This window comes from Alosa alosa, chromosome 1 (genome assembly GCF_017589495.1).
Source record: "Alosa alosa isolate M-15738 ecotype Scorff River chromosome 1, AALO_Geno_1.1, whole genome shotgun sequence".
In the NCBI taxonomy this organism is placed as follows: domain Eukaryota; kingdom Metazoa; phylum Chordata; class Actinopteri; order Clupeiformes; family Clupeidae; genus Alosa; species Alosa alosa.
In genome coordinates this window covers 6853991-6879993 of record NC_063189.1, presented here as the reverse complement: position 1 = coordinate 6879993, position 26003 = coordinate 6853991, and the positions used below count along the sequence as shown (strand labels likewise).

The 26003-nt window shown below is 42.0% G+C and overlaps 1 protein-coding gene across 1 annotated transcript; it reads right to left on the bottom strand.

The window, feature by feature from the left end:
* Positions 1-1301: 1301 nt before the first annotated feature.
* cpe (carboxypeptidase E) lies at positions 1302-25820 on the bottom strand. The gene is made up of 9 exons (XM_048249509.1): positions 25375-25820; positions 13398-13594; positions 12637-12804; positions 7967-8084; positions 6356-6538; positions 4140-4279; positions 3931-4030; positions 3471-3589; positions 1302-2833 (listed from the first exon to the last, which is right to left on the bottom strand). The coding sequence occupies exons 1-9, from the start codon at positions 25631-25633 to the stop codon at positions 2735-2737; spliced, it is 1383 nt and encodes a 460-aa protein (XP_048105466.1). The 5' UTR covers positions 25634-25820; the 3' UTR covers positions 1302-2734.
* Positions 25821-26003: the final 183 nt, after the last annotated feature.

Sequence of the window (26003 nt, the reverse complement as noted above, 5' to 3'; positions counted from 1 at the left end):
TGCTGCTTTAGCTCTAAACTGTCCAACACATTAAGGAACTTACTGGCTTTAGCATCAGTTGTCTTATTGACATGAATATTGAAGTCGCCATTTACAATTATCCGATCATAGCTAGTGATGATGAGCGACATAAGTTCAGAAAACTGGTCGAGAAAGCCAGTCCATAGTTTAGGAGGGCGGTATAAGGTTAATAGAAGTACAGCTGGGTCAGCCTTCAGAGTGAGGGCAATATACTCAAAGGAAGCGAATTCGCCAAAGTTGACTCGTGTGCAACTATATTTGTTTGAGAGAATGGAGGCAATTCCACCACCTCGTTTGCCTTGTCTAATTGAGTGGAAGAAATTATACCAGTGCTTCACTCTCTCTCTCGTCACATGTGTAAACACTCATTACTTTACTGAACACCATCCTATCATTGCCTTAGTATAGGCCTATGAGTAGACATACTGTACTCTCTATGTAGGTATGGATTGAAATCCAATACGGTTGAAATGTTAAGAACCAATGCAGATACTTTGAAAGGAATGTTCTACAAAAAGTCGACTTTATGTATAGTAAAACTTGTCTTTTTTACTATATTTTTGTGTCTCCCCAAGTTACCATTAGCTCAATAATTTTTTCTATAGACCTATGAATATATCCACCCCCCACACACACACACACATAAACACACACACACTTTTCTTTGGAAAAAGCTAAGTAATTTGATAGTAGTCAGTCATTTCCATCTTAGGCAAGATCAGCTTTTTCAGAATTCCATGTACATCTGGTGGTCATTGTATTTTGCTTTGCTTTGTTCTTGTTGCTGTAAAATACTGTATTTGCAAAATATTTGCGAAAAATATTTCGGTTTTTGGTTTCAATAATTCTGTGTATTTCAACTTCTCTCTGTACCGTAACTTTCACTCTTGTATGGAAATACATAAAGCCTATGAAAGACAGAGGAGCGTTAGGTTTTGAGCAACAGTGTGTATCCAAAATGTCAAAAGTGTTTGTAATGTGAGGTGAATGTTTGATTTAAACATGTGTTTTTGACATTTTGAATGTAGTGTGTCATTTTGCTGGAGATTTGAGGCATTTTGTGTGAGCAATTGTGGGTTTTGTGTGTGGAGTTTTGAAAAATAGACACAGAGTTTTGAAAACAATTGTAAAAAACTGTAACAGACTAAGACGGGGATGTCTTTCATATGGAGGGACACTGTAGAGGAACAGCCACCGAACTGGACAGCTGATTCACCTCACTGTCCACTCTACTGTAAGGCCTCTTAGACCCAGAAGGATGACCACACCACTGAGCAGAATGACAACAGATAGAAGGGCCTTTATTGGTCAAATAATCTCAGCTCATTTCATTGGCATTCATGATCACTTGACCGGGTCAGTGAGTCCAAGCGCAGAGCTTAGTGATGGATATCCTCACGATGGACACCCTTGGCTCAGGTCAAAGGTGACGGGAAAACCTGGAGTAACATCAATTGGAGGGAGCAGAGGAAATCATGTCTGTATGTGTGGGTATGTGTGTGTGTGTGTATGCGTGTGGTATGTGTGTGGTATGTGTGTGTGTGTGTGTGTGTATGTGTGTGTGTGTATGTGTGTATGTGTGTGTGTGTGTGTATGTGTGTGTGTGTGTGCTTAGTGGGATGTTCCCTTGTGTGTATAACTGTACATATTTAATACTTGAATACTAAACTCAGAAACTTGGATAGAATGGGACTGATAAAAATGTTTGTATATAATAGTGCATGTTCATGTGTGTAAAACTGTGTGCATGTCATGGCGTACATTATTTTCCTCTATGTTACATTACTTGTGCAGCAGATACAACCAACCCTACATATCTTAGCCTATTTGGTACTGTAATAAAATAACATTAATTACATTGTGCTGTTGTATTAAAATTGAATTATACTGATAAGTTTAGTATACCAGCCCACTGCCTATGATATAGTTATGTTTAAATTCTAAATTCATTCTTTCATTTGAAAGTTCCATTTTCCCTTTAGTTAGGAAAGTCTGTGTCTGTGTGTGTGTGTGTGTGTGTGTGTGTGTGTATGTGTGTGTGTGTGTATGTGTGTGTGTGTATGTGTGTCTGTGTCTGCGTGTCTGTGTCTGTGTGTCTGTGTGTACTCTGTATATGTGAGTGTGTATGTAGTGTCTTTGTACAAGCATCATTCATAATTATTATCATCATTATAGCATACATTCAACACAACACAGTGTCCTGATTGATTATAGATTTGGTGACCATGACTACAGAAAACTTCACATGAACAAGGAAGAACACAACTTCACAAAGGAGGGCAGTCTGCACCACATACTGCCAATAAGTGTGTGTGTGTGTGTGTGTGTGTGTGTGTGTAAGAGCATTTCTCTTCTCTGTGTGTGTGTGTGTGTGTGTGTAAGAGCATTTTTGTGTGTGTGTGTGTGTGTCTGTGTGTGTGCGTTCCTCTATGCACACAATAAAAGTGTTTCTGACTGCACAATAGTTGTGTGTTTATGTCGTTGTCTAGTTTAGGGGTGAGGCTGGTGTATGACTCCACAAAACACAAATAGGCAGCTTATACTTATTACAAGAACATTAAAGATAATTGTTAAAAACAGAAATTAAAAGCCAAATAAAATTGGTGCATTCATTACAGCAAGTGAGCAGACATACAAGAGACTAAATATTTTACATCTCAATGGCTCACACGGCAGCAGCCAATCAGACATGAGATATGAGGATGGCGACCAATTAGAAGTTCAGTGTCTCTGACATCATCTTCCACCAGTCCATAAGCTCCTCCTTCTCTTCCTCTTTCCTCTCCTCCAGAGACTCCAGCTCAAAGTCCAGCTGAAAAAGGAGAAGGAGAGATGAGAGGGGAGAGGAGGCTCCGTCACCTGTCTGTCACCACACTGCACATATCTATATAGCTGTACATACTATTCACATCTGTCTTCATGGTTCACATTAAATATCCATATTTATTCTGTTATTCTTATTATATATTCTGTTACAGTAATATACTGCACATATCTATATTATTCTTACTACTATTATAATGTTACTGCTACTGCACTGCACATATCTGTACATGTTGTTCATATTACATACTTATACCTATAGCCATATTTATAGTTACTAAGGTTACTGCTAATACACTGCATATATTTATATTTAATTTATATTACTGTAAACCACCTTCTGTAAAACAACTGTATACTACTGTCTACTGCATTATATATCCTGTCCTGTCTATGCACCACTTGTCTATACTTTGTATATCACATTGCACTTTTCTGCTTTTTTGCACTTCTGGTTAGACGCAAACTGCATTTCGTTGTCTTTGTACTTGTACTCTGCACAATGATAATAAAGTTGAATCTAATCTAATCTGAAAGAATGAAATGGGTACTATTTTCAATTTTTATTTTCCCCACATTTGTACTTGTGCTGCCAGGCGTTGCCTGCATGTGAGCTAATAGGTTACCCGTGCGGCAGGACTGTAGGGAACAGCCACTTTCTTGATGACTGTGAGGTAGCCGGGCACTGAGGCTGACACCTTGTAGTTCCCAGGAGCCAGAAGACGCCAGTAATCACCATCCTTAGCTGAGAATAAGGGGACACAGTTAGTCTAATACAGTAGGACCAGCAGAAATGGCATTCTTTAGCATGTAATATCAGTACTGTCCACTAGATGGCAAAATACACTTTTTATTTACTTGACAGCCCATTCTGAAGTAAGAGAAAATCAACCTTGTCAATTAAAATAAGGCCTGGTCACTATTTATTAAGATCAGTTTTGTTTGTACTGTGAATTTATATTTTATACTGTATGTACAGCCAAAATAATATACACTGAATAACACTAGCTGGTACAGATTAACCACATTCCATGAACTTGAGCATTTCAGCAGAAGTGTTATATATTGTGTGCATCTATAGGCTACCTGTGGTCATGTCATGATCGATGCCTTCCACAGACACAGAGGCGTTGGAGATTGGGTTACCCTGGAGATCCCTCACAAAGCCAAAGACCCCACGGTGGACCTGCAGACATACATATGCATATGAGACAAAGTCTCTCTCACTCACTCACTCACTCACTCACTCACTAAAACATAAATGGTAATACTCATGAATACATCTGCGCACACACCTGCTCTATGTAGGTGACGAGTGAGTCCTTGTTCTGCTCCCAGTAGAGCTTGAGGGTGTCCTCAGGAGGGAACTTCTCACAGCTCAGCTCCAGAGTGATCTCAAAGCAGTTACTGCTCAGATAGTTAAAGTCCTGCATGCCTGCAGTCACACACAATGGAACAGTTATAGGTTTCATTAAATATACACTACCAGTCAAAAATGTTGAAACGTAGGCTAGTGCGGAAATGTATGCACATCTATACAAATTCGTCAGATGCTGGATACTAGCAAATACGTACAAAGAAGAAAGGATATCCGCACACTGTCTTGTACTGTATGCTCCCAGTTTAATGGTAGGCCAGGTTACAACGTTTCCACCACTCGGGCCTTTGCCAGGTATTACAACCACGTTCAGGTGGTTGAGGGAATGCCAAGAGTGTGAATGCTGTCGTCATAGCAAACGTTTATAAACAAATAATATCATAACAAGTGTACACTACTGGGGTGTATTCCAGAAAGGAGGTTTAACAAACACTGTGTGAACCTGTGGCGACTAAACCCGAACTGTTGGTTCCAAAACACCGGTTACCAATTAGTTCAATCAGCCCTGTGTTTGTTAACCTAGAGTTGTGCGCGTTCACGGCGAACTTATAAAGGCATCATCTATTGAGAGTCGAAACCATGAGTGAAACCGGCGAAACGAAGAGCACCGTATTTTTCAGAGGCGGAGTAGCAAGTTCTCCTCGAGGCTTACGAGGAGGAGAGAACTGTAATAACAAAAAAGAGCAATACTTGAGCGTCTGCCAAGGAACGAGACCTTGCATGGCAGAGAATAGCCTAACTGACCGTGTAAATGTGTACGTTTAAGATAGCCTATTAATGTCAAAAGCACAATTAAATAGCCTAATTCAGTGGACATTACATAGGCCTATTGACTGCTTTAAATGATGCTTTCTTAAACTAGCCTACCTTGTCACAGATTGAGTGGGCTATAGACTCCTTGAGAATCTTAAATGTAATTTTCTATTTTAACGCGGGTTCTGCAGCTGTGGGCCAAGTTAAACCTTTGCGCTCCAGCATCGGAAGGGTGATGAACGTCGGAAGGCATGGGTAGCCTATCCTCTATCCCCCAGTAGCATACCCATCAAGTTGTCCTGTAATTGCACATATAACATTAAGTTACAGCCTACACATTAATTAGTCTGTAGTGGATCTGATAATATTCTAGTAAGGTATAGGCCTAACGCACCCGGTTGAAATGTGTCGCTCAAATTAGATTCCCGGTACATCCTGGCATCGTTTAGGCCTTCTGGGCCCTGCCATTTCGCCTCCACGTTTGTGATAAGATGTGAAGCATCACATATGATCTGGCAATTATTAAAATAAAAATGTGTTTTAAGCACCAACACCATTAAGAGAGCATCCAAGAGAGTGGCCTATGACCGATCCATTCGACCTTAATGTGAGGACATTCTAAAAAAGCCAAAGCCCATTAATTGAAAGCTCACCAGCAAAAACAGCCTATTGTCGGGGCACATTTGGAAAACTTAATAAGTGATGCTGACCTCCCAGTAGGTGAAACTACACTTTAATGATGGGTTTGTGTCCAGGAAAACGAATGAAATACCTACGTTAAAGATTTTTTTTATTCTATTCTAATCCACGATGTGTAATGTAGGGATGGAGAATGCTTTTTAAGTAGCCTATATTTAGGATTCAGCTGAAAAAGATGATAAGATAAGATGAAATGCTATGATGCAGAATTTAACACACTTGGCATTCCCTCAACCACCTTAGCGTTAGACACTGGGAATGGGTTTGTAACAGTCCTGAAGGAGGTCCCATACATGTTGTACGGGAACTCTTTTGCTTACACAACACCTAAAAAAGTAGTGGTAGTGTAAGGTAGTGTATATGGTTTTAATATGGATCCATATGTATGTATGTGTATGTATATATACTCTTTTGATCCCGTGAGGGAAATTTGGTCTCTGCATTTATCCCAATCCGTGAATAAGTGAAACACACTCAGAACACAGTGTACACACAGTGAGGTGAAGCACACACTAATCCCAGCACAGTGAGCTGCCTGCAACAACAGCGGTGCTCGGGGAGCAGTGAGGGGTTAGGTGCCTTGCTCAAGGGCACTTCAGCCGTGGTCCTACTGGTCGGGGTTCGAACCGTCAACCCTCCGGTTACAAGTCCGAAGCGCTAACCAGTGTTGTGTGCATTTACCTCCGGGCACGCTGTACCAGGCCCCTCCATTAGTGATGCCCTCCTTAAAGCTGGAGTCGTCATCGTTTTTCCTGCACGGGGGGCGGTTGGGGTCTGACATCACGGGGTTCAGGCTGGAGTAGGCACGGGCCAGGCTTTTGAAGATGACATCATCAGGGCTTGCACTGTACTCGTGTGTAGAGCCTGGGAAAGATGGAGGGCAAAGCACATCTGCTATGGCAGGGGTCACCAAATGGCGGACCGCGGTCCGAGTCCGGACCGTGACGTGATCCTATCCGGACCCGGACCATATAGCCTAATTTAGATTTTTACGTAAGATTTCAAAGCTGCGCTAAATGTTTCGCTGGTTAGGAGAATTTACTTCAGGAGCTTTAGGAACCATCATTTCGCTTGCTGCTACTCAGCCAGTGAAATCTGTGAATTCTGATAAAGTCGAGTCAGTGAGTAAAGTAGCCTACTATGGGGAAGAGACTGATAGCCTGAAACGAGCGAGGAGAGGAGACGGGACGAGAAACAATCAGATGGATATCTAAGTTAACGATAAGTAAGTTATTTTCAAATCATCGATTGCTCAAAGAGGAGAAAGCTAGACAGCGAGAACAGAGCTTTAGCCTATATAACGATACGGGGGCAATACCACACAAAACTGTCACGTCCGTAACGGCAACTAAATATGGATGTGACAGTTTTGTGCGGAATTGCCCTGGACCTTTTCTATATATTCTGAGACAGGCGATTTTTAAAAGCGCCAATTTGAAGCACCTCTACTAAACAAAGCATATATTTTGAGCAAGCATAGGGTAGGCTAGGCCCATTCAACAGTGAACTGAGACCACAGAAGATTTTACGATTTAAGAAGGCAATATGATTGATCCACCACAATCTAGTTAAGCCTACATGCATTCACTGCCCAATAATGTGATGTTCCTGGATTTCGGGTCAACATAAAAAAAACTAAAAAAATAAAATTAAACTTGCTAATGGGTTCAAGGAACCAGCTGTGGAAAATCCATCCTTGTCTCAGCTCAAATTTTATTTTAAGTTCACGTTAAGATCTTTAAAATATTCAAGGCTACTCAGTTTTTCTCCCCAATTACTCTTATCTTGCCTTATTTCTCCTCATTTCGAATGTTGCCTTTTAGGCTACTTATTTTATTTCACATTAAACATTAGGCCTAGGCCTACAACTTACAGCATATGGAGAAAACACACATACACACATACACACACACACACACACACACACACACACACACACACTATGTTTAGACTACATCTACCTTCACCAGCATCTGCTGTCTATTACTCTCCTTCTCTATAAAAGTGTGAGTGGGAGCAGAGCAGTGAGTCATAACTCTGTAAAGAGCCTGTATTAAACTCCATAGGACTTGTGCGCACACACACACACACATATGCACACACATGCAGCACACACACACACATATGCACACACATGCAGCACACACACACACATATGCACACACATGCACACACATGCAGCACACACACACACACATATGCACACACATGCAGCACACACACACACACACACACACACACACACACACACAGCGATGCTGTAGTTGGTGTGGGCAGTATGACGGAGCGTACCACTGCGTGTCTCATCATAGGGGTAGTTGGCCACTACATCTCCTCCATGCAGGTTGGCAGACAGGACAAAGGGAATGTCCATGATCCAGTGGATGACCGATTTGGTCTCAGGGGCCAGCTGAAACACACAAACACACATACACGCTAAGTGGACTTATGACACAAGATAACTACACAAGAAGTAATGGGCCAAAAGTGAGGGACACATAAATCTATACACTTATGGCCGTTGTCTGTCCTCATAATGAAACCGCACTCTCAAGTATATTCTATTTACTTAATGCCATGTCCACAGATGCGTTTCGTTTCAGTGACACACTGACGATGGAATAGGCCGAAACGTGTCTGGACATGGCATTAATAAATAAGTAAAGAGAATATACTTGAGAGTGCGTTTTTTTCTATTCTAAGCTGTCACTTTTTAAATTGCACCCGAAATTGTTGTGAGATTTGAAGTTGAGCGCGCCTGTTCTCACTACTGTCCTCATAATGACTACAGTGTAGTTCTACTCCAAATGTTCAGTCTAGTTGTGTTGCATTATTGTACCCATCAGGATACAATATATGTATCTTAACTAGCCTAGAAATCTAGACACACCCTAGCGGCAGCAAATTACATTTGCTGCCAGGGCTAGTCTAGCAACTCTCCGTTGGCTTGTGAGCTCAAAAAATCAATCAATCAAATCGTGTATAGAGTCGTTAGGCGGGCTTAACATAATGATTGATAGCAGAGTTGCAACGGTTTGGCTTGAATTCCCTGCTACTTGAAAACAAAGAAGATGGATGTTGCTGTTGGTGAACAGTGTGACAGAAAGTTTGAACTAGCCAACTAGCTCCGCTGGTGGGAAAAGGCATGGGACTCATAGCGTCCTATTGCATGCAGAGGGAATTTGAAAGACAACCGATTATCCCGCCCCTCACGCTGAGCACTGCAAACGGTGAGTGCCCAGACCCTACATTTTAATGTGGGTCTGGCTCGTCAGGCTATATCTTAACCATACTATACTGAATAATTACAGGCCTATATCAAACCTACGTCTCCTGAGCAAAGTACTTGAAAAAAGTTGTTTGTAGGCTAAACAACTTAATACCTTCCTCAAAAAAACAGTATTCTCAAAGAATTCCAATCAGGTTTTAGATCAAATCACAGCACAGAAACGGCCCTAGTAAAAATAGTTTATGATCTCTTGCTACTGCTACTGACTTAAACAAAGTCTCAATCCTTATTATTCTAGATTTGAGAGCAGCTTCGACACCATTGATCATAACCTTTTTAATTCCACCTTGCAAAGTGGGTTGTTCTCTCTGATAATGTTTTAAACTGGTTTCAAACCTACATTACTGATTTCTATGTCAGTCTAGAGGATCATGTGTCTGTAAAACATGATTTGGCCTTTGGTGTGGCCCAAGGGAGCTGCCCTGGTCCTCTGCTTTTTCCCTATATATGCTTCGTTAGGAAACATCATAAGTCAGCATAATGTAAATGCAGACAATACCCAATTATATATTTATGTGGAGCCAACAAACCCAGATGGCCTTTGTTCCCTTATCGCATGCTTCCATTAATCAGTGGATGAGCAACAATTTTTTTTTAAAGCTAAATGACAATAAACAGCTACTGTTGGTTGGACTACAATCAAAGCGAGACACGTTCTTAGTAATCTTGGGAACCAAAAGTAACAAGCCTAGGTGTCATCTTAGATACAGAGTTAAGCTTCAAGCCCCATATCAGTAAAATTCAAAAAATGTCTGTCTAGGAGCGCTTCCTGGACTCAAATTTGTTTGTTTGAGGTGGTCTTTGGATGGGAAAATGTAGATGAGAAAAAAACAGGGGATTCCAAGGCACTCTCAATTGTCAAAGGTTAAAAAGCCTTTATTTTGTTGACTTGGTTACATTTAAACCTTTAAAAAAAACTCTGATGCGTTTCGGCAAACAAGCCTTCATCAGGGAGTCATGACTCACTAAAACGATTTTTTTAAGGGGATTTTTCCCCATATCAGTAAAGTGACAGCTTATTTCCACCTGAGAAACATTGCCAAAGTGCAGAGAAATGAATCCATGCCTTTATCACTAGTAGGTTATACTACTGCAATGCACTTTTTTACTGGTCTCTCAAAGAAGCATATACAGAAATTGGAACTCATACAGAACTCTGCTGCTAGACTTTTAAAGCAACACCAAATAACTTTTCCTTTGTCGCACGCACGCTATTTGTTTATCCAGCACCGGCTTTACAAATAACAATGTCCACAGACAAGGTAGAATATGTTGCATGATTTTATGAAAGTACGATGTATTGCGATATCATGCAAGTCAAATTTGTAGTTTCTTATGTCTCATTCCATCGAACTACAGATCCGCTACCCGATCTGGCAAACTTACATAGTGTGGTTATAGCCGATAGAGGGCCGCAAAGCGAATGCAGAAGTGCTGTTCACCCTGTTTCGAGTTGATGAACCACTGAAACGATTTTGGAAACATTATTTTATAGCTCTAAATTCCATAGCACCTTTATACATCTCTGAACTTTTAATATCTTATCAAACATAAAGGATATTTAGATCTTCCAATGCTAATCTTTTAAAATTGTGCTCAAAGTGCTCCACAAGCAAAGCGGAGAAGCTGCTTTTATCCATTATGCACCGAAGCTATGGAACACCCTGCCTCTGTACATCAAACAGGCAAATTCTGTAAACATCTTTAAAAAAGACCTGAAAACAACTCTATATGAGAGCTTTTAGTTAAGCTTTTAGAACTTTTAAAGTAAGTGATAATATGCTTGTTTATCTAGTATTTTTGGTAAAAAAAAAAAAACAGTTTAGCGTACATATCGTACACCCGACTGGAACTTTTGGACATCGGTTCCTGCAATTCTGACATCTTTATCAGCGTAATCCCATAGATTTCTAAGGATCACGTCAAGAACAACTCTTGACCCCTGATGCATATGCCAAGGCATCCAGGCCATCACAGATTACAAAACTACTAACTCCATCCCCCCACCACCAACACCTCCTTGCCTGATGAGTTGAACCATTTCTATGGCCACTTTGACAGGAACAACAAGGAGGTGGCCATCAAGGCTGTGGTCTCTGCAGATCACCAGCCTCTCACACTCTCCACCACCGATGTGTGTGCGGCACTGAGCAGGACTAATGCACATAAGGCTGCTGGTCCTGATGGTATCCCCAGACGCATCCTCAGGGCCTGTGCAGTGCAGCTGACTGAGGTTTGGACTGACATATTTAATCTGTCACTAGCCCAGGCAGCTGTCCCCGCGTGCTTTAAAACCACCTCCATTGTGCTGGTGCGACCACTCCACTGCAACAAGCCTTAATGACTTCTGTCCAGTTGCACTCACCCCATCATCATGAAGTGCTTCGAGAGGCTGGTCCTGGCCCACCTTAAGACCTGTTCACCACCCTCACTGGACCCCTTCCAATTCGCCTACCGTCAGAACAGGAGCATGGAGGATGCCATATCTACGGCACTTCACTCTGCCCTGCCCCACCTTGGCAATAGCGAGAATGCTGTTCATTGACTTCAGTTCAGCATTCAACACCATCATCCCCTCCAAACTGATCACCAAACTCAGAGAATTGGGCATCAATACCTCCCTCTGTAACTGGATTCTGGACTTCCTATCCAACAGACCTCAGTCTGTTAGGTTAGATAACCACACCTCCTCAACCATCAACCTGAACACCGGCGTTCCACAGGGATGTGTGCTGAGCCCTCTCCTCTACTCCCTCTTCACCTATAACTGCACACCTGTACATGACTAACACCATTGTCAATTTTGTAGACGACACTACTGTGATTGGTCTCATCAGCAACAACAATGAGACGGCCTACAGGAAGGGTGTCACCAGCTTCAAGTTTCTGGGGGGCAGATGCACTAACGTTTTTTCGTCCACTTCAGGCGTATTTGATTCGCAACATGTGCGTAAAAACAAGGCGAGGTATGTTCAGGCCACACTGAGGAAAAAGTGCAGACTGCCTGTCGCGGGAGCTGAGAATGGCTATTTGTGCTTTTCTGTGTCATGCATATGTATTTATAGGAGGGTCAGGGGAAAGGGGTTAGTATCGCACAAAGACAGGGGAGGAGAAGTCCCTGGGTGTCCACATCTTTGAGGACCTCTCTTTACCATCTTGTGAATTCGCATTTCTACTTAATTCTAAATCTGAGATGTTTTATTTATTTATTGTTTGTTTGTATTATTACAATTTGTTTTTCTCTCTATTATTGTGATAAATGCTCCAAATGTAAAACTTTGAGCTGCATCCAACATCCAACCTCTTTGTTTGACTTCCGGACTCTCTTCAGATGTACTGAGAGTATTGGAATTGGAACTTATGATCTTTATATTCATAAGTGGTTTATGCCCTGATGTTTCTGTGATGTGTTCCTCCACATATGAGATGACTGTTGCTATTGCATTCTGTTTCTGTACTGTCCCTGTGTACATCTGTGTGTGAAGTCACGCTGTCTCTCCTTTGATCGCATCATTGTAAATAAAACTCTGTTTCGGATTTTTCCTACCGGTCTGACTGGGTCTTCATTCATCTGTGGTATCAAATTACCATCAACACTCTCTTATTACTTTACTATACAATTAATTTATAATACTATCCTCCTTTATTCTCTCTCTCTCTCTCTCTCTCTCACCTTGGTGTTCTCATCCACGGCCTTCTTCATGTTCAGCAGCAGGTGATTGTTGGGTCCTCCATCTCTCTCGTTCATGTAGACAATGCGGTCCAGGTCGGGAAAGTTACGGTTCAGATCAATGCCCTGGGCATTACTGCGACCCACAAACCAGTCCTTCATCTCACCTGACTATACACACACACACACACACACACACACAGATATACAGATACACACACACACACACACAGATATACACACACACACACAGATATACACACACACACACAGATATACACACACACACAGGGTAAGGAAAGGAAGAGAGAGAGAGAGAGAGAGAGAGAGAGAGAGAGAGAGAGACAGAGAGAGAGGGAAAATAAGAGGTCATGCAGGATATCAAATGCAGTTGTATGAGAAAGTATTTGTTTCGCTGTTAAATCTACTAATCTCATATAGTCATAAATAATCTGTATATGAAATCCCATATTGTGTTTGTATGTGCATTTCCCTGTGTAGCAGTGGGTGTGTGTCTATGGACATGTTTATACACCTGTGTGTGCATGTGTGTAGTGCTTAAGGAGCTGAGCCAGCAAAAGTTGTGGGCTCAATTCCCGGCTTCTACCGTTGAGCCCTTGAGCAAAGCACTGAACCCCGAGTTGCTCTGGGGACAATGGCCCTTGTAACAGAATTGACATATGTAAGGCGCTTTAGATAGAAGTGTCTACTAAATAAATACATGTAAATGTGTGTGTGTGTGTGTGTGGGGGGGGGGGGGTTACCTGGGAGGCAGCCTTCTCAAAGCCGTCGGGGTTCATAGAGGGCATGATGTGTATGCGTGTGGAGTGGAGGAGGTTGATGATGGTGTCGTTGCCCTGCTGGTACTCATTGCACAGGTACTGGGCCAGGTAGATCAGCAGCTCCCGCCCCACGGCCTCGTTCCCATGCATGTTCCCAATGTACTTAAACTCGGGCTCGCCTGCAACACACACGCACACACAGGCACACACACACACACAAACACAAAGCTATAAGCTACAACTGAACACACATGGAGTTTCAGGAGAAGCGTGAAATCACATATAAAAACACTAACTACACAGGGTTACACAGGAGTTATTCAGTCTCAGCTTGGCCAAGTCCCTGTGCATGTTTTGATGATACGCTCATTTTGGAGAATATCAGCATAGTTGTATTATTTTTTTCTGATCTAAGCATGACTATGGCCATGCAGTCCTTTTGTACATGGAATTAGGTCTGTGGTAAGGACGTGTTAAGGTAATTAGCAGTCCACAGCATTTCAATCTGGCTTAAAATGGCACGGAGATCAGGGAGGATATTCTGTCTGAGAGTAGGCTGACCCCATTATTGAAGGCAATGGAAATTTGGGATCTACACTTTTTAGTCTTTGGCATGATCACAAGGAAATAAACTCTTTTTTATAATCCTTCCCAGAGCTATTTATCACACGACTGGGTCATATTAAACTAATGAAATGTGCTATTCTATATCCACGACTGAATTAAGTCTTAACTGTAGGTAATCTGTGACAACTTTTGGAATGGTTGGTCATCAACTTCCTTCTCTATTCCCATCCCAAAATGCTGCGGGTGCAGACCACCACACACTGTGGAGACCACATACAATGCAGGAACAGAGAGGATGTTCTTAGTGGTGGACGGGTCTAAGGGTGACATGTCCTTTCCCCTCTACTCTTCTCCCTGTATTCAAGCAGCTGCACCTCCAGTCACCAGTCGGTCAAGCTCCTAAAGTTTGCGGACGACACCACCTTCATTGGGCTCATCTCTGGTGGTGATGAGTCCGCCTACAGGTGGGAGATTGACCATGTGGTGTCCTGGTGTGGACAAAACAGCTTGGAGCTAAATGCTCTAAAGACAGTGGAGATGGTTGTGGACTTCAGGAGGAGCTCAGCCCCACCCGCCCCCATCACCCTGAGTAGCTCCCCTGTAGACTCTGTGGAGTCCTTCCGCTTCCTGGGCATCATCATCACCCACAACCTCAAGTGGGAGCTGGACACCAGTGCCCTCACCAAAAAGGCACAGCAGAGGATGTACTTCCTGTGACAGCTGAAGAAATACAACCTGCCAAAGCCAGTGATGGTGCTCTTCTACACCTCCATCACTGAGTCACCATGGTGCTCTTCTCCACCTCCATCATTGAGTCCTCATGGTGCTGATGGTGCTCTTCTACACCTCCATCACTGAGTCACCATGGTGCTCTTCTACACCTCCATCATTGAGTCCTCATGGTGCTGATGGTGCTCTTCTACACCTCCATCACTGAGTCACCATGGTGCTCTTCTACACCTCCATCATTGAGTCCATCCTCACCTTCTCCATCACCATCTGGTACGCTGTGGCCTCTGCCAAGGACAAGCACAGACTGCAGCGTATCATTCGCTCTGCTGAGAGGGTGATTGGGTGCTGTTTGACACCCCCCCTCCACCTGCATGCCTCCAGGGCCCTGGGGCGGGCAGGTAGGATTGTGGCTGACCCCTCCCACCCTGGACACAATCTCTTTGAGCCACTCCCCTACCTCAGGGGGCTGCGGTCCATCAAGACCAAAACCTCACGGCACAAACTCGGCTTCTTCCCGACTGCAGTTGGCCTCCCCAACAAAGCCACCGTCACTGACACCGACTCTTAATCTCTTACCTTGACCCCACTTTGTTGTCACTAATGGTTGTCTGTCTTGTCCTAACATGTTGTCTATTTATTGTGTTATTGTATTTTATGTATTTTAATTATTGGATGCCATGCACCTTGAGACCAAAGCAAATTCCTTGTATGTGAAAACCTACTTGCCAACAAAACCTGATTCTGATGTGGAGGGCATTCTGGCAGCCGACATGAGACACAGTGAAGCTAAAGGGTCTTCAAAACTGACTGATATGAAAGGCGCATAAAGCACAGCTGAAGATGAGATGTAAGCAGCAAATTCTCTGCAGGACAAATATCCTTAGGATTTTTATTCAGTCATTCGATGATTATTGGGGTACATAAGTGTTACTTTTTTCAGGCTACATTTTCGATGGTTGACTATGAGACCACGGTGAAGTTAGTTTCACTTCGCCTATGAGTCCAAATAATAGAGCTAGAGACTCTGCAAACCTGACCACCTCAATCTGGTGAACTTCTCAAATCGATTCCCACAAAGTGAGCTTTCCATGGATATCCTTCCCTCCTTCCAAAAAAACACCCATGGCATGACAAAATACAACGACACACACTTACTCTGACAATTTTGACTTTTATTTGATGAGTGTACATCTGTGTGTGTCCTGGATTCTATACGTCTGTGTCCCGATGTCTTGTCTGTGGCGTGTGTGATGTGTGATCGTTGTTAATCCTATCCTGTCCTATCCTGTCTGGCTGTTAATCACTCCTGACCTGTTTTTCACAGACTGTCTCACTCTCATTTCCTGTCTGTCTCCAACATACATAACACCCAGCTCTTGCCCTATAGGTACCTTGTGGTCAGACAATCGGACTCTCTCACAGTCCTTTTTGTTGGATAAAAGACAAAGATGTGCCGATTCCAAGAAATGCAACTTTAAAAGGGAATCTGGTATGTTCCTATGGTATGGAGCAGGGTTGTGCAAAATTAAAATTGCAATTCTGCTTCCCGTTTTACTACCTCAATTGAAATGCAAGGGGAATTCAAGAATTGAATTGGAATTTAAGAGCCAGTTTCAATTCAGTTCTGGAATTTTGCACAACCCTGGTATGGAGTGGTTCACCATTGTGTTACTCTCTTTCAGACTTCCACTTTAGAAAGATGGAATGATGGAAGTCACAGAAATGACCAACTCTTATATTACTAAGCAATATGTAAACATGTAATTTCGATTCAATCACTTAAATGATTTATTCACTCTATACTCTATGTAATTGATATGTTGCCCTCTTTTAATTAGGATGAGACGTACAGTGGTCTTCTTCTGCACATAAAGCAATGCAAAACCAACATTTTGCACATGCACACACACACACACACACACTCTCAATCCCAGGACTTGAAACAGCCCAGATGCAGAGCAGATGGGGGGTTGTAGCTGCAGGGGTCATGGAGGAGTGCAGCTTTTCCCTGTTAGACCGTCTCCATTTTACATTTCCATCGAAGTTGTACAAACACACTTCCAGACTCACACAGACCTATAAACACGATATACCCCCCAACCACCACCACTATGCAAACACAAATAAACACAAACACACTTTAACTGTGTTTTTAACTGTTTAACTGCATTTGAGCATTGTCACATCGCATGGGTTTCGTGTGCTGTATGATTGCTAGTGTGGTTGCCATTTACTTGCTTGAGCTGTAAAAGCACTCTATCTCTCTATTTCATCTGTTGCAGATGCATGCTATCACAGAGGATGAGAGGGCTGTGCACAGTCCAGCATGAAGGACACGTATGCGTGTACACGTGTGTGTTCATGTGTGTATGTGTGAGAGAGAGAGAGATTGATTGAGGTGATTGATGGGTCATTTCCAGGCGCACAATGCACACTAATCACATGAGGCCAACAGAGGAAGTGGACTTTATATACAGCAAATTTTCCATGATTCAGCTGAGGAACCAAATCAACTGCAAAGCAGCAACAATGAGCCCAGCTGTAGAAATGTGTAGAATGTGAAACCCACGAAAATCCTATATGCCTTAAATACAGACACATACAAGGATTCATTTTTACAGTATAGTATAACAATAATTTAAGCATTATATCAACTCATGTCACACACCAAGAGTCAGTCTTTTATATTACTACAATTGTCCTATTTAAGTGTTAATAACACTTTGTCTAAGGCCTGAGTGGGCTCCACAGGATCACCCTAGGGCTGTGTTCTGTTTCCACTATTACTCATGCTCTACACCAATGACTGTCAGAGTAAGTTTGAGTCCAGGTACATAATCAAGTAGGCTAATAATTACACCAATGACTGTCAGAGTAAGTTTGAGTCCAGGTACATAATCAAGTAGGCTAATGAGTGATTGTCTCCTGCAGGACCATGCGGTGGGCCACGGTCCAGTCTTAGACAATTTTATTACAAGGTGTAATGACTTTTCTACGCAACAGCATCTTTCAGACATAAGAGTGTTGACCTCCACTGGTCGTAACCTTCTTCCACAGCTCTGACTGCCATCAATGGCACAGCTGTGGCGACAGTAAGCAAGTACAAATGCTTGGATGCCATCTTGGGTGATAAATTGACCTTTGATGCCAACACTGATTCCATCTGCAGAGAGGCCAATCAGAGACTGTTTTCCTTGAGTTAAAGGAAATTCAATGTTGACACAGATCACTTCTAAAAATCTTTTATTCATCTTTATTGAGTAAATTTAACTGAAATCTAACAAAACAACTGCTATGATCTGCTAATTTCGATTTATTGTGTGTACTTCATGCCCTTATTTATGTGTCATGTTTCTATGTTTATGGGTGCTGAGTACTTGTGAACCAAATTGCCCATTGGGGACATTAAAGATTATCCAATCCAATCCCATCCAAACTGGTTATACTGTGATACAGTCTGTTTATATCTGGTTATACTGTGACACAGTAATAACAGACACGCAACCCCATCACTTTCACTGTCCACTATAGACCCTTTCAAGAGAGTTCCATCATAGATATATATACTGACTAGATGTCGCCTTGACTACTGCTGTTCATTGGACCGAATGCGTCAATCGAGATGCCATCTTGCCGTGGTGATCCACTCCTCTATAATGCATTAGCGTCAATCTAGGCAAAGATCTACAACTGACAGGCATGTGTTTATGGTCGAGTCTAGAGAAAACTAAGCTTTTGACGATAATAAAGATACATTTTACCCGTCTAGCCCCATAGACTCCCATTCATTCTGCACTAGCTATCGGCGGCCCCTAGAGGAACAATGAGTGAACTGCAACCAGGTTCGATACAATGAAAGTATACAGGATCTCCGTAGACAGGCTCTGGTTGAGGCCACATACCTCTCGTCTCGTTGACTCATGTAAGTTGTAATCTCACCAGAAGTTGCTGTAGATCTGTAGAACATTTACTTCCGTGCTTTAACATGGTCTGCTACTACATAGGACAGTCGTTACTTTTGAAATCATGGGTCAATGCTTTGGGCGAACGAGATGTAGCTTAATTCACAAATGAAAAAGCCATGAGAAAGGTGATTTTCTGATGTTTCAACAATGAAACCGAGTTTGCCATCATTGTGAGAAGTTCCCAAATTTGTCGCTAATCGCTAAAAAGGTTTTCTATCGCTGGGGATGGCCAAGCGTCGCTAAATAGGTAACACTGACAATACGGGAGAACTAGTTTAGAGCTTCAGATCCCCGCTCCAAGATGGCGGCGGTGTTGACGCATGCTGAGAAGCAGAAGGCGACATCTAGTCAGTATATATATCTATGGAGTTCCATTATCAGCATCATAGTTGGCCCCACAAGGCTTCCGTTTTAACATTCCATATGTTATCTTAATGCAGAGGAAGTAGATTGGGAACCAAATAGAACGTTCAAGCATTGTTTTTGTTTTTATTGTTGAAAGGGTCAATATGCATGCAATTCTTTGCTGGTGTTTTGAAAGCTCATGCCATTTTAAAAAAGGAATTACCAGTGCATGTAAAGTGGTTGATACAATGGTGCTTGGGTAATTGATTGAGTTTTTTAGTAGTCATGGTTGCGAAATGTAGAATGTAAGCTACAAGCCTATAGATTTTGTGCTGCTCTACGATGTCAGGACATGCCAACAGCTAGAGCAACCAGGCAGCTACAATGTTACACTCTGGGTGCATGAGTTAAAAGTGCCCAACAGCTAGCGAAGTCAGTAGGCTACAAAGTTACACTCTGGTCTGGGTGCATGAGTTAAAAGTGCCCAACAGCTAGCGAAGTCAGTAGGCTACAAAGTTACACTCTGGTCTGGGTGCATGAGTTAAAAGTGCCCCCCAGAGTGTAGCAAACATTACCTCACAATTTTGTATGTATTCAGGGGACTAGCTACCGGTCCTCTGAATACACTGTAAACAAAAAAAAAAAAACATGGTCTCTGTAAACAGCCCAGGCTGCAAAAAACGGCAACAAAACAGCCTGGTGCAGCCAGGACCATGAAACATAACAAACTTTTCCAGCAATGCACCGACGAGATACGCATTTAGGAGAGCTTCAGTTGCACGGGAGGGTGGGGGAGGGAGGGGCAAGCTAGCTCTGTTTTGTTTTAACGTCAACAGAAATGACATTACCCAACAGCGCTTAGAGCACCTTTAAGTTGATGCTTAGTAAATTGTGCCTAAGGGGACAGTTTGAAATTGTTTTAAATTGCATGCTGCCACCAATGACTAAAACTTTGTGAAAGGCCTGCTTAGCAGGTGAGGGGTTACACTGAACAAAATGTTACATATTCTTATTCAACTAGATATGACACTCATGCACTATAGTTCATTTTGTAGGCCATTATTGCTATGTCTGGACCTATCTTACAAAAATGTGGGCAGAAAATTTTCAAATAAAGCAAAACATTGATATTATAAGCTTCTTTTGGAGTTTGTCTTTTTTTTTGTCTTTTTGTTTTTTTGGTTGTTGCTGTTGTTGATGATTCGCTAGTGTTACATGCTGAGCTGCAGGTCCACTTAGTTTCAGTTAAAGTTGTTTTTATTAGCTGAAAGCAAAAGACAAAAGCAATTGTCTTTCTTAGAGTTGAAAGACTGTTCATTTAGTTGGTTCGTTTGAAGGTAAATTTGCTTTAATTTAACATGACAAAGAAGCAAAATCAGCTTTATTTTGTCATATACAATCAAAGTGTTATTTTTTATATTGGAGTTAATGCTGTTATAAAAATATCTGTAATTTCATGATATTCCTTTAGCTTGCTTGTGCACACACACACACACACACACACACACACACACACACACACACACACACACACACACACACACAGCTGATAGAAAGGCCTTTAGGAAATGAGGCAGTAAGCTGTGTTGATCAAACACACACACACACACACACACACACACACACCAACTGAAGTGAAATGGTGAATCATTCATTTCTCTGACGTCAATATGCTCTTTCTCCAAATGAAGACACAGCCGTGTTATTTGAACACACCTCTATAGCTGGGCGTGCATCACTAGATAGAGACATCACATTGATGAAATGATGTGTACAAAGATGTCCAAGCACACATAAACATACGTGGGAGGGGGAAAGGATACAGAGAGAGAGTACATGTAAAATTAATCCCCAAAATAAATCACTTTACATAAGACACAACACAGCCTGTTCGTCTGTCACATTGACTCACTGTTCCCTCTCTCTTTCTCTCTCTCTCTTTGTGTGTATAAGAGAGAGAGAGAGAGAGAGAGAGAGAGAGAGAGAGAGAGAGAGAGAGAGAGAGAGAGAGAGAGAGAGAGGGAGTGATGGCGCTGCATTTCTTGATCAAACAATGCTATTACACCATAATGAACACCACCAAAAGAGACCGGTTGTGCCTTGAAACTGGTTCCTCATTAAGCATGACTTTTCACATTCACTCTTCAGTCTTCAGCACACTAAAGTGCACTCTACCATCACAGATAAGTACACATCTGTTGTTTGTTCCCTGAAGCTGGGAATGCAATGTGGCTTGGATTTTCATTTTAATGATGCAGTAGGTAAAAAAAGAGTCCAAAATGTACCTCATTAATAGAACCCTTTTTGAAAGTGCAATTATTATTTATATTGCTGATCAGCCTATTAATTGCCTGTCACAGTTGAAGTTGGAACAAATCTCCATATCATCTATTGCACCTAGCTTATAAAACATGCAGATGCTCTGTCTCCCGTTATGTGACACTTTGGAGTCCTTAACTTGCTACTGTTAAAATTCAGTAATCATATTGCTGACCTAAACCAGCACTGTGTCTATCTTCATTTTAATATTTAAATAGAAATTATTAATGAGGAAAAAAAGTTATACCCAAGGTAGTGCTGGGCGGTATGACCAAAAATGTATATCACGGTATTTTTCAAAATTCTTACGGTTTCACGGTATATGACGGTATTTTTTTCCCCCATGCATAATCAGATGTTCACAGCATTTTCTACAGGTTGGGAGAGGAATTGCTGCAGTACACTGACTAAGGATGGTCTATTTTACTGTCATGATGTAGAATAACTCCACACTGACTAGTGGTAATGCAGTTTTGCATGGCCCCAGAAAATGATGCTGTTTACAAAGAGCCACTCATGATTCTAATGAAGAATCTAATCAGAATGCAAAGACAATTGCAGTTAAAATACAGAACTTTTACTGTGCAAATTTCACAAACATTTTGTATAAAACCAATACAAAAAGTAGTGCAACTTGCAATAATTATACTTTTTTGAAAGTTATACAATTTAAAATAAAACCTCTCTGCTAATATGCTTAGGCCCTACTCTGTCAAATAGGCCTATCAGAAACATGCCTTATTGTTATTGTGTGGTTTACATGACGTTAGTGGTAGGCTAACGTTAACTTCATGTGGATGTGGATGTCTTGTTAGCCTGCCATGAGCTTTGGTTCGGTTCGCTAGGCAAAACATTAACAAAAAAGTTCGTTTTGGTTCACTGATGACAGGATCATTTCTAACTAGCCAGCTAGTATTGCTCAGTGCATGTCTATAACATGCTTTACTTGCTACCTGGATAATTTCAGCGAATATTCTTAAGGTGAGATGAATGATAAGAACATTAAACTTCACTGTGTTCGGGTGGGTTGCTAACTAACATCACCTACTGGCCAGCTAGTTACAGCTGTTAAACAATCTCAATAGAATTTTCGTGATGGTAAATCCCTTTCAATGCAGTATCCCTTAACGTTTTTTCTTAACTAAAGAAGCAATTTAAGGTATTCTGTGCAACAACAAAAAAATAAACCCCCTACCTAAGGAGAAATTAAGCCTTAAGGGTCATACTTCAGGGGAAAAACGTAAGGTGTTTTGTGTTTACCCTCACTATGCCTCGCATTGGCACTATGCATGCGTGTGAAGAAAGTCCACTGTAGCGCGGCGCAGCGTTCCAAACGTTGTGTAATCAAATACACCGGTATGGCGGTATATTAAAATGTCATATCGTAACGAAAATATACACCGGTATACCGCCCAGCACTAACCCAAGGCATACAATGCTTTAAATTAAAAAAAAAACTTATGCCATGACTTATGTATGATTCTGTCTAATTGTTTGTCATGTTTTGCACCACGTTGCTATATTGCCGTAATAGTGTTTGTATCATATTACCAGCCTTGATGTTAGCAAAGCTTTGTCGACTACACATGACTGTGGACATTACATTAAGTGCATTCTATGGAGGGGAATAGAGATCTCATAGTGTTTAACTGTCACAATACAATCAATGCCCTTCGGTAGCCAGAAATATATTAATTTTTCATATGGTTTCCAACAAGTGTTCTCCTTCGATTTTAAAAATGTGCACAGTTTTAGCACAGATTTAACATGTCCAAAACTACAAAAGAGAGACAGAATGACAAAAACACGGAATGACAGTTGAATATTTAGCCTAACACCAGACATCCAATACATACCCTAAAATCATTTTAGTTTATACGTAAGACACATACCAGATTCACCAAACGTCAGACAATAGGAATCATGTCTTTTTTCAGGCCATGTAGCCTGGTTCTTCGTTTGGCCCCCTTGCCCCTGGCTATAAGGCTGGGCTTTTTCTGAAAGCTGAAACCATTCTGGTTTTGAATAAGCTTTTCTGATTCCACCTTATGGGCTGCTTTCTCAATCTTCTGCATGGTAAAAGCTTTCCCAAAAGGCTGGATCTGTTTCCAGGCATTGCCACCCCATTAGTGTTTCCCTGAAGCTCAACTGAAGCACACACATATAAGCCACGTTAGGCATGTTCTGTGGAAACATGACAAGTATTCACCTCCAGCTGGATATACCACATCCATGTCATCATGAGCTTTTTCTTTTGTTATGCCAACTCAAATCAAAACAAAAAGTTTTGTTGTGACGTGTTTTTTTTTTTTTACCTTTTAACACAAGCACACACACACTATGTATGTGGTTGTGTGAGCGTGAGCGTGTGCGTGTGTGGCTACACAGTGGGAACAGATGGTCTGAGCGAGACACAAGGCATTGCGCGCCTAAGTCCCCCTCACCCTCAGCCAACCACACAAGTGCACCACACAGCCCCCAGCAATAAGCCGATCTGTCACCACGGAAACGACTATTCCTGCCTCACCTCAGATTTCTCCATTACACTCACTGTGATGGGTCAAAACACATGAGGGAAATGACAGAACAGAAGTGCAATATTATCCATCCTTCTCAATCTCAATCATCAATATTATCCATCCTTCTCAATCTTAATCATCTCAATCTGTTTTTTTCCCTTTGGTGTGCAGCCACTGGGGAGCAGCTGGTTGCTCTTGGTAACAAGGCAGGGGCACTTGCTGAAACTCATCTGGTAGCAATAACGGCTCCATCCATCCAGTGACTCACTCCCAGTGCACACACACTCTCAAATGGGGGACTAACTGGGCTATTTTAGTCACACTTACCCCTCTACTGCACCCCCTTAATTAACAGACACACACACACACACACACACACACTAAACATGACCACAAGGAACCTCTACCCAATGGCTACAAGTCAAGTCAACTATTGAACATCAACCGTGATGAATATCAAATAATTAATCAATTCCTCTGCAGTGCTGCATTTAGGAACATTTGACTCCTTTGCCTCATTATTTTACCTCAACAGCTCATGTTGTCCTCTGGTCATATTATGTCATCAGTCCTCTGTCAGAGAGGAACACTGCATGAACACAATATCCTGGAGACTCCTCTTTCTGTCAACATAGTGTAGCCTACCTGCTAAATCACTAAGGTACCAGGAACATTTCCGACCCATTGATTTTACTGAGGCAGAAATCTGTAGTGCAAAGATCTAAAATAATTACACACAGTGAATTGCATTATTTCATGAACAAACACCCAACAACATAATGGCATTCTAAAGGCTGAGTTAGCACAGTATCAATGTATCTCTCTATCTCTCTCTCTTACATAGCCTACACCAAAAGGACCTCCAATCCAGGCTATGATCTAAGGAGTGGGGTGGGGAGTGAATAATCAAGGCCCTCTACTGCTCTCTGGCATATAAACTCACGCTCTATGTGTAAAAAAACTTGCGTGGTTATGTGGTTACTATGGTCACTTACGTTTGTTTATCTATTATCATAAATTGTATTATTAAAATAAGGCATGATGCGTGGTTCACAAAAGCTTGGACAATCTACGTCTTTTAGTTTTTTAGTACAAGCGAGTTGATTCTATCGCGCAAAATGGCGACCACTAGATTACGTTCAACCCTGCGCTTCAACATCTAACGTTACCTGTAGAATTTCCCCCTGTATTGTTTATAGCCTAGATTGATGGGTTATAGGCCCATTTAGAAAGGATGAACTCAATACACTATTAAAAAACATTAACACCTGAACCCATCTCACACTGCTCCTGCTACCTGACAGCTTGTGCCAAAGATGCGTGACTGACTTTTAACCTCCATACAACAAAATAACGGACAAAATTGTACTGGGCGAAACAATATGAATCTATACGATTTAATGGAAATTATTTGGGCAGGGATTACATTTTATTTCACCAAATGAATAGTCTACCAAATGCGCTGGTGACTGTCACAAAGAGATTGACAGGAGTCTAGGTGGGCTTACTGACCTGGTTCGTGAACTCCGGGGTTGTCAGACATCTCCAGGACCAGTAGCTCGCGGCCCTCAGAGCTTTCACCGATAGTGTAGATACGTGAGATGGAAGGACACTGCAACCAAACGGACACAAGCGCCTTTCGCATCTCATCGTAGCGATGATATTCGAACGAGATGTCGCCATCTCCACCCGAGCTACTTGGGGCTGCATCTGTGAACGCTGCCAGGCCAACGAGAGCTCCACAAAACACCACGGACAGGACCAACCTCATGGTGTCTCACCGTCTACTCCGTGTTTGCCTTTTTACGAAGCTTTTTCTCGTCGCCTGAAATTGTGTTTTCCTCTCTGTATCACTGTCGTGTCAGTAGCCTAGTCGTGCGCAGCAGCAGTGCGAGCGGATCAGTGATGATGACAATGCGCGTGTCCGTATTTGACGCTACCTGTCTGCTTCTGCAGAAGCGCGTCACCACTGGCTAAAATCCTTGCTAGTGCGCGATCCCGCAAGGAGTGACACTGCACAGGGGCGTGGTTTGCCTTTGGCGAGATAGTTCTCAGAGGAAAGACAAACTGAAAGGTAGCGTAGTAGGCTGCCATCAGGAAAATAGATTACAATCAGCAGTAGGCCTACTATACAAATGGTT

What these genes read in the sequence shown, in the direction of transcription:
- cpe (XM_048249509.1), bottom strand. Translation starts at nt 25,633, where the DNA reads ATGAGGTTGGTCCTGTCCGTGGTGTTTTGTGGAGCTCTCGTTGGCCTG. An exon ending in CTATGATGAGACACGCAGTG is followed by an intron (nt 6,539 to 7,966) that starts GTACGCTCCGTC and finishes CATCTTTCCCAG; the next exon opens with GCTCTACACACGAGTACAGT. An exon ending in CGATCATGACATGACCACAG is followed by an intron (nt 3,590 to 3,930) that starts GTAGCCTATAGA and finishes CCTTATTCTCAG; the next exon opens with CTAAGGATGGTGATTACTGG.